This window comes from Halyomorpha halys, unplaced genomic scaffold (genome assembly GCF_000696795.3).
Source record: "Halyomorpha halys isolate HHAL.00 unplaced genomic scaffold, Hhal_1.1 Scaffold571.1, whole genome shotgun sequence".
In the NCBI taxonomy this organism is placed as follows: Eukaryota; Metazoa; Arthropoda; class Insecta; order Hemiptera; family Pentatomidae; genus Halyomorpha; species Halyomorpha halys.
In genome coordinates, this window is record NW_027113281.1 from 879,474 (window position 1) to 889,198 (window position 9,725).

Here is a 9,725-nt window from a genome sequence, read left to right on the forward strand (position 1 = left end):
GGAGGGGTCGTGATGCGACGTCTCTTACATTCCCTATGGGGTGTGGGAGGTGTCTGTTTTGTTTGTTCAGGTACGTGATCGACAACCATTTCAGTTGGATTCGTCATGTTAAATTAAAACTTAAAATAAAAACTTAGGCTAAAAAAAAAAAATAATAATAAACTTAATATATGCTATTTAAAGGTTAAAAAATGATAGATTTAAAAACTTTAAAGAAGCTGTTTACTCACGCGCCCTCACATAGTGAGGGGAAGCTAAAAAGACCCACGTGGCAATGACTCAAATGACTCAGCAGTTTTCAGAAAAACCGTTGGTGACGTCAGAAGTAAGACAGTAGACTAGCAGGAACAACCTCACTCTTCCAATGGCAGGCACTGACTGTGTATGATTCAAGTTCTTTGCTGAAGTAAGGAACTTTTAGGTGCTGTGATCTTAAGAATCTCTTAGGAAAGCTTTCAAATCATTACAAAAAGGTTTTTATTTGTATTGATTAACGTTAGAATTAGAAGGTTAGGAAAATAATATTTTTCAATCTGAACGCCCATATGTATGTAAAACGAATTGGACCAGCTATCTGAAATTTTTTATTTATGGCTTTTGAAAAATTTACTTGAAACGAGAAGAGAAGAAGTAGATAAAATTAAAAAAAAAAACAAAAAAAAAAACGGCATTAGTATGTTTACTTTTTTTCATGCCGTTTTCCAGTTTCTGTCACTTTTAAATATTACCCGATTTACCTATTTTGAGCCTCCTCTTACCGTTTTAATTAAATGTTTCAAAATTGATATAGGACCGTAGATAAAAAGCGGTTTTAGTGGGGCAGGTCAGCTGGGAAGGATTGCCTTCAAATATTTTTTTGTGTTTTGATCTCTTGTTATGAGATTGTGACATGTCGTTCATCTACCAATATACTCGCGCCGTTTTTTTCTATTTTATCTACTTTTTAAATATTACTCGATTTTTCTATCTCATTATGTCTCTTCCCTATTTTGATAAATGTTTTAAAAATGATATTTGGAGTTCTATCGATGGGTAGATTCTCATGTATCATCTCTTTTATCATGTCACTATATCACTTACAGAAAATTTACTTGATGTATATATATGTATACAGTTATAAATAACAATGAATAAATTATTTTAAAAAAAAGTGATATAGGACTCCTTTTCACTATTGCCGAGTGGTCTAAACTATTTTAAAATTATACAATTGTTAATAGTACTACTCGTTGCTCGAATTGGACGTGAATGTAAAATAAAATATTACACGGTGATCACTAAAAAATTTTATATATATTACATTAAGTACTTATTTTACTACAATACATCTTTACTTATAATTAAAAAATAATTATTACGGGATTTATTTAACTGGAATTGAATATAACTTCATTACATTAAACTTGTTTCGTAGATTCAGCCTCAGCTAATGGCTAAAGATAATATTTACTTTAATGAGATGAAACCAATATTTATCATGCTGAGAATGGTTGGGCGGTTTCCATACTCCTTCACAAAAACAGGTAATACAATTATTGACTTATTTTACCATTTATCAATATGTTTTAATAGATTTATGTAGGCTAACGTTTTTTGCATAATTGGATGTTTTATATCGAGCCTTAAGAACTCGGAGCTTTAGAATCTTGCTTAGCTTCATTAGCAATCATCACAAAAAGATTCATCTGACTGTTTTGTTTAAAATAATTTTAATTATTTGTAAAATTTTATTTTTTATTTTTAAATTTTAAACTTTGCGTTTTGGCCTGTGGAGCATGGTTCTAAATGGACTTAAGTGCCAAGTGTAAGGATTAAACTGAAGTGAGTTTAATAATCTTAGTATTAAGTTTAATGTTCCCTTTAGACTTGTACTCTTTTTTTTTTTTTTTTACAGTTTACTGTTTCAGCTCCTTTTCAGGTGTCTACGGGTATAATCGGTCATTGGGGTTGTAGAACTTGGGTTGTAACAGCAAGTATATCCATGAGATTTGTCCTGAAATCATTTTTGTTACTGTTTTTTGGCATCTGAAGTTATGTCGCTAACGTACCATCGAACTTTATAGTGATTTTCCATAAAATAATTTTTTTTTTAATTAAAATTTTTTACTTTACGTACGTGGGCTGTCGCATATATCAGTGGAGCATAGATTCAAATAGACCCAAGTGACAATTTCAATCAACTTAGTTTTAATTTCAATTCCGGCAGTCGTGCAAGAAGTGATTATAATAATCTGAATATTAAGTATTTCTTTAGCTCTTCATCTATAGATTCTATGCATTGATAGCCAAATGTAAGGTCAAGTGTACCATATCTATAAGCGGAAATCGGATATTGTCGAGTTTATTTGGAGGAAAAGTTTCTTGTCAAAGACTGAAACCTACTATTACATTATATCCACTATTTTGAGTTCGCAAAAGGTTTCTTTTTGGAAGCCTGCTATAATTAGGAAGGTAATGGCGGGGAAATATGGTGGCTACCAAAAAATCATCAGAGATGAAAAGTGAATGGACTGACTATATATATATATATATGCCTATGCCTATGGTCGCAGATAATTATTTTCTCTTTCACTGCAGACGTAAGTCCTCCAAAGTGGGGCAAAACGTTTTTTAACATGAAATACTTTTCTTCTATTTTTTACTTTTATTGACCACCACCCGGACTGTCTTCCAACAATATACTTCATACGTTCAACTATCCCCTTACAACGTTATTGAGAATAATTTACAAAATTGTGAGAACCAACCAATGTGCATTAAAAATTTGTCTGTTCTTAAACAAACATGTACGAACAAACAGACAGGTACACATATATGCATATATTTAGTTTATATCATTATTAATTTCAGGTTTTGCCCCATTCTCCTTCATTTCTTGGCCGGTTCTTTATAGCCTTGTCTTCAACCTGGTGTTTGTTCTGATGACTATCCGAAGTATGCAGATTATGATCAACGACAAAATCTATCCATCACGAAGTTACGACGAAACTCTATTTTGGTTTCTCCTTCTTCTGTTCGCGCTTCAGAGTTTCACTGGGCCTATCACGTTTTGGATGGACGCTCCGGGGTTGGTGAGCTATTTTCAAAAATGGAAAGATTTCGAGGTATGTAAATGTAGACATAGTCTTACAATATCCACTGGTCTATTTACTTATTATTATTTCTTAATTTTTAAAAGTAGAAAATTGATTTTTTTTTTAAGTGGATATAGTTTAAATGCGTTGATGGAACTAAAATGACTTTGTTTCACACATTACAGGACTTCTGGAGACTAGGAACTTTGTATTCAGTCAACCGACACAGATTTACTAGGTTTTTTTCTATATCGATAATGCCACTGGTTGCATTATTTGTTACATATGAAACACTTACTCTTCCAAAGATATCGATTTTGATTTTTCTGCCACATATACCCATCGTAATAGCCCTGTTATTGATGCAGGTATATTGGTGGTTGACACTACACGATCTTACTCAGTACTCAGAGAAGCTTTTGACTAGTATGTTAAAGGTAAATATGTATTTTTTTGCAGCGTATTATGTCAGAAATTCTTACAAACATAACACACATAGCATTTGATACTGGATATGTTGAAAAGTTTCCTTTGCTTTAGACAAAACTTATGTAAATTGAACTAAACTTGATTAATTTGCAGTATTTTGTCTTTACTATTGACACCATTAAATTAATCAACCTGCTGTGTATATTAGCAAATCAACACATCAACTTCTTCATAGTGATCAAAATATTGTGAAGAGAGGCAACCCACAAGTTTTTCGCCCCGCCCTTTGAAAACTGATGACGGGTTTCAGTGGCTTAAGAAAAGCGGTTTTCGGCCATGGCCACTGTGGAAAGCAGCTGCTATAGTGCTCTGAAACAGGAGAGTCAAATCGAAAAAAGAAGCATAGCGGAGTGACTAACTGAGTGGAAGTTAATGCAAGAAAAAGATGTTGGTGGTATTAAGACTTAGACCATCTTCCTAAAAAAGGACTGAAAGGATTCACCAGAGAGTGTACTTCCGAGTCGGATTTTTCCAAAACAGTAGAAGAGTTGGCTTACAACAATCCAGCGGGTATGCTTATGTTACCTGAGATTACTTATTAGGTTCTTAGGAGATGGCACAGGTCATTGCAGAAGGAGTACCTACCTATCTCTTCTTGCATAAAATGTTGATGTTGATTGTGGATAGAGATTAAAGTGTTCCCAATGTCATATCAACATATTCTATGGAATATTTTCTGTCTTACGTTTCTGAATATTTTCATCATCTCCTGGTCTATCCCCCCATTCCTACTTATGATAGTTCACAGCTAATTAAAATTATCAACCATTTCAAGGATCTGTCCAAGAAAGTTAATTCCACTGAATATGTTTGTTTTTATCAAGCATTCCTGATTCCTTTTTTAAGGGGGAGTCATACTTGGATCAGATTTTGTATACACCCTTTCAGAAGGGGTTTAGTTACATATAAAAGAGAGATTGTAATTAAAGTAATATATTGAAAGAAATATAATAACCTGGTGGGAGGGGGTGAGCCAAAAGAGAGAGAGAAATACTTTATTCATCCATGCTGCCCAAATACATCAGGTTGCTACATACACAACATACTAATCAATCCGTAATCGGACATATATAAATTACATATAATTACATGGTATAATAAAATAGAAAAAAAAAACAGTTTTTTTCCCTACAGTTTCCTTTTACAATCAATTTCAGTTTATACGCCAAATACAAATATTTCAATTCATTCCTTTTTTTCTTTCCCTTTTCTGTTCCTTCAATTTTACTATTTCACATTTTTTAATTCACCCGATCAACAAATTCACCCTTCTAGATCCTTTGCAGTGACCCGCTAAACAAATTCACTATTATACGGCAATGTGAGATCAGACCATTAATAATAGTCACAGCAGTAGATCAGTTTACCAAAAAAACAAACAAATGAATACATTCTACGAGAACAAGACTAACACATAGATTCAAAGGAAAATATAATTAAAAGGCCGGTTACACTTGAATGGATAAATAAGTTTTTAAAAAATAAATAAATAATAGTACTAATAAAATAAAATAATTTATACAATTGTTTGTTAAATTAAATTTAGATGCTTAGGAAATGATATCTATTGCTGCTGAGAGACGGGTTAATGATAATGAGAAATGGGTCACCAGTTTGTATGGTGTTACGATGAAAGTAGGAGATGAAATGCATGACTTTTCTTTTACATGTGCTGATATTCTGGGTCCCATAGAGTATGGGTCACCTGATAAGTGGTGTTCTACTGTTGATGGAGGTGCTGGCCTCTATGGTATGTGCTTCCCGTGATACACCGGGAGCTGCTTCTAGCCTGTTATCGTTCCTTGTCTAGAGCTAGTAACTGAGAGAATCCAGAGCTGCCTGCAAAGTCTGCAGGTTCAAACTATAAGGGATAAACACCATCAGGTTTGGTTGCTCCCTCTTCTTCCTAGGTAGCGCCAACTCTAGGAGTTTCTGGTATCAGTGATAGCACCCTTTGGTACTTTCATCTAAAGGTTTCTCCCATCTTATAACCACACACAACCTAAAACTATAGGCCTTTGGACTGAACAGTGTTTATTTGCAATTAATGTTTATAAATAAATAAAAAAAGAGTTACGTTAATATCTGGAGATTTCATAAATAACAAATCTTATATATCCCACCAACCAGTAAACAAATTACAAATACAACGCCTTTGTAGATGCTGAACCCAAAATATAAAATACCTTAATAGTTGTTTTTTTTTTTTAATTATATTTTCCCACAATATTAACATGATTTAAGATTACGAGTCAGTGCTAGTCAAGCCGAAACGTTAGTAGTATTATATAATTCAGGTAATGAGTGTTTATTTTTACCTCCCCCCCTCCCCGTCCTCAGAGGGTAGTGCTCAAGTGGGATTATAATGAACAGTTTTTTAAGTTATATCTTCTATTTCATTCATTTTTACATTTTTTTTATTTATAGCTGGATAAATGGCTTCAAAGGTATTTTAACTAAACAAAAGTTATTCTTAGGTGAAAGACAGGCGTGGAATGGGGTACAGGAGGAGAATTTGGCAGCAGATATCCAACTTGGTGACAGAAATCGGAAACGCGATCGGAGCCTCAGGTCTGTCCTATTCAATAACCAACTTCGTGGGGTTCATTCTGTCGACTTACGGCATCTTAATCAACCTCGCCAGTCCCGGCTCATCAGATGTTTCCGTTATGGGTCTCCTTTTACCAGCTGTCGCATGCGCCATGACGATCTTCTTGGTGACCGACGCTGCTTACAAGGCCACAGAATGCGTAAGTAACTTTATAAATGTTATTAGAACAAATAATATATATTTGTAGTTGGATCACATCCATCATTTATGTTTACTTCACTAAATAATTTTCATTTCTTAAAGATCAATGATTAAAGAGATACTTTATGCCAACTTGATTATTATACTTAACTTAAAGTTATATGTTCTACTGGATGAGTTTCATTTAAGTAGTTAGATATAGTGAATAAAAAGTTCTCTTCCTTATATAAATATTTTTATATTTTATTTAATTACATCTAATATCGAAGTAAAAAATATAAATTGCACAGCTCTGGCCTACCACAGCATACAATTGAATCGTGAATTCAACTTTGAAAACCCTAAAATAATAGATATAGCACAATACACAAAAAACAGAAGATTTCTGGAAGCCATACATATAACAAAAATATACAAAACACAGTAAACTACAAGACTTACACTAAACACTTAAATAAATACTACGCCGACATTATAAATAGACTCAAAATATAAACATAAAAATCAGAAGAAATAAATGGGTTTAGAAAAAAATCACTAATTTTAATTAAAAATACAAATCTGGACATATAAATAGGGAGGTAACCAAACAGCACACCGGACATGAGATAAGGTCCAAAGAGGTAGCAAGAAATATAGAGCAATGGTTGTGCTAAAGGGAGGAGAAGAATGCACCAATAAGTAATGTTAGAGAACATAACAGTGTAAAGCAATGTAGATATTACATGATTTCTTTTATGAAATTCAAATTTTTGACTGATTATGAGGTGAATATAATACATATAGATAAAGATTGTTATTATGGTGGATTATTGTTGTTTGTAGGTTTTTAAGTACACGAATATGGAACTGTGTTGTTGTGTGGCACTGTGTATGGAACCGAAATGTTGTGCTACAATATGTTAATTTAAAATAAATTACATTCTAATTGGACGTTTTTTAACCTCAAAAATTTTTTATTGAATCAACTTACCAGACTTCCTAAAGAGAAAACCCTAATATCGACGTTTCGGAGCTGTCACCCCATCATCAAGTGTCCACAAACTTATAAAACAGTTAATAAATATATCAAAAATTTTTTTAAATTTAATAACAATTATCTGATTAAATATATCTGTTAATATCACATTTTTCGTTCCCCTTATTAGCCTTAAATTATTAACAATAAACATATCATTGTCAATTATATAAAAAAAATTCTAAACATGATTATAAATAAGGAGATATAAACCCTAATATACCTTTTTGAAACCAGGTTATCTTTACCATTGATAACAAATAGATTACATACTAAGTTAATTATCTCCAACCTCTGTTCCACAAATTATCTATTAACAAATTTTTTAAACTATATTACATCATCATACTTATGTATTAAATTTATTCCAATAACCAATACTACTGTACTACAATAAATTACTAAATGATTAACTATATGTGTGTAATGTGTACATGAAGTTTTGGTATCTGTCTTAAAATTAATAGCGTTACTAATGTTTTTGCGATAAGTATTGCTTCTGTCATTTTTCTATTTCTTGTGTGATTTACTGCCTTAAATTTTAGGATTATTAAAATTCTTGTTTAAATTGTATTATATTACAATGCAAGACTTATTATAATTATATATTTATTTTTAGGTAGGACATAAGTTTACGAAAAATCTTCTTCAAATAGACTTATCCACATTATCGCGAAGCTGTTTGAGCGAGGTTAGTGTTATAATATTATTTTTAAAAAATCTTACCCTCATTGCTTGAAGTAATATTTTCATAACAAAAAACCGTTTGTTAGTAATTTCTTGCAAAAGTAATCTTGGACTGTAATCCTTAATACTTTTTTCTTTTCAGGTCGATCTTATGTTCAACAGTCTTTCGGCGAACTCTCCAGTCATAGAATACCTAGGTTTTATGAAGATTACACGAAATACTTTTTTGCAAGTAAGTTTCAATATTAATAATCCATCTTTATGTGCGAGTTAAATTGTTTATGTAATATTCGATAATATCATAAATGAATAAAGATATGTTGTGGTATTTTAATTCACAAGGCATAATAATAATTATATGATTTTTTCATATATTTTCTCATTAATTTAATACGTTATTATTAATTTCATTACCATTTAATTAATTACACGTATTGTTAATTTAATTATAATGGTCTTCTTTATGTTGACAGTTTGTGTCCCATACTGCGACTTACCTAATTGTTCTTGTACAAATGAAAACGCAACCGAAACACTCGAAGAACGGTCCTTTTCCGGATAGTTATGGAAATTCAACAGATTTTGAAAACACATAATAAGTTAGATGTATTTCCATCTTTCAAATTATAACAAGATTGTAAATAAAAGGTTTCTTCAATTGTTCTTAAGGTTGTAAATAAATATTCATGTGTAAATTCAAAATTATTTTAATATATTTTGTCCTATTTCTTCAATTATTACAACCAATGATACATTTTGTTGCCGAAGATTTGCAGAATAGCCGACATAATGTTTGAAATATTTTCTTACTATGAATATATCAACTGAAATTAATTTACAAAATTTATTCAATACTAATTCAAATGGTTATGAGCCGCAATCGATATTGGAAATGAAATGATTTTTGTATAGTAATAATAAAAAAAAAGCGCATGGTTTAGTAGAGTTTTCTGACTATTTCTATCTTCTACATTTTTATTTCGTTTTTTATCGCCTAATTTTCTTTTTTGAAAGTTACTTTTTATGGAAATTTTCTCTTTCTGCATATCCGTACGTTAATTATCAACCTATATTTTAAGGTAAATTACTTCTTGTTTAAAAATAAAATCTACGGTACGAAGCATCGTTGAAATAGGTGTATGTAGGAGCTCGATTTTTCACATTGTTAAGCTAAAGTAATAGATGAAATTTTGTCAAATTTATACCATACCATATCTACACTATATTCGCTATTGTTGACATTATCGTCTACAATGGAAGCTAATGTCAACACTAATTGCCAACTTTCCTCCAAATTTGAGCAAAATCAAACATGCCGTTTTCGAAATATTAGTGTACTAAGAGAAAATAATGGATAGATCTGATAAATAGATCCAATAAAAGTGATACTAAAACCATTTATACTAATTCCCAACTTTCCTCCAAATTTGAGCCAAATTGAACTTTCTTAATTTAGATATACCTAGAAAAATTAGTGCAAGTAGGTACTGATCCGCAAAATTCCGGAAAATGTCATAAAATCGGATTAACGGTTTAAATCGATTATGCACGAATAAAAATTTGGATACAGAAAGATTAAAACTAAAACTCTGGCAAAAAGTTTTGATTCTGAGGATATAATCGTTTTTAAAATTCTTGCATGAATAAAAAGCACTTTTACCTTTGGTAGTTATGGCGCAAAACGCCTGCCAAGTACATAGGTCAT

General features: G+C 31.5%; 1 protein-coding gene across 2 annotated transcripts in view; it reads left to right on the forward strand.

Annotated features, from left to right (window-relative positions):
• Positions 1 to 8,701, forward strand: part of LOC106684328 (gustatory and odorant receptor 24) — a 17,425-nt gene extending 8,724 nt beyond the window's left edge. Inside the window, exons 2-8 of one of the 2 annotated variants that reach the window (XM_067050847.1) lie at positions 1,415 to 1,523; positions 2,851 to 3,104; positions 3,260 to 3,511; positions 6,041 to 6,313; positions 7,953 to 8,024; positions 8,163 to 8,252; positions 8,494 to 8,701. In XM_067050847.1, the coding sequence (XP_066906948.1) occupies positions 1,415 to 1,523; positions 2,851 to 3,104; positions 3,260 to 3,511; positions 6,041 to 6,313; positions 7,953 to 8,024; positions 8,163 to 8,252; positions 8,494 to 8,616 (1,173 nt within the window). In that variant the 3' untranslated portion in view covers positions 8,617 to 8,701. The remainder of the gene's footprint in view (positions 1 to 1,414; positions 1,524 to 2,850; positions 3,105 to 3,259; positions 3,512 to 6,040; positions 6,314 to 7,952; positions 8,025 to 8,162; positions 8,253 to 8,493) is intronic. The other variant, XM_067050848.1, reaches the window with a different exon arrangement.
• Positions 8,702 to 9,725: the final 1,024 nt, after the last annotated feature.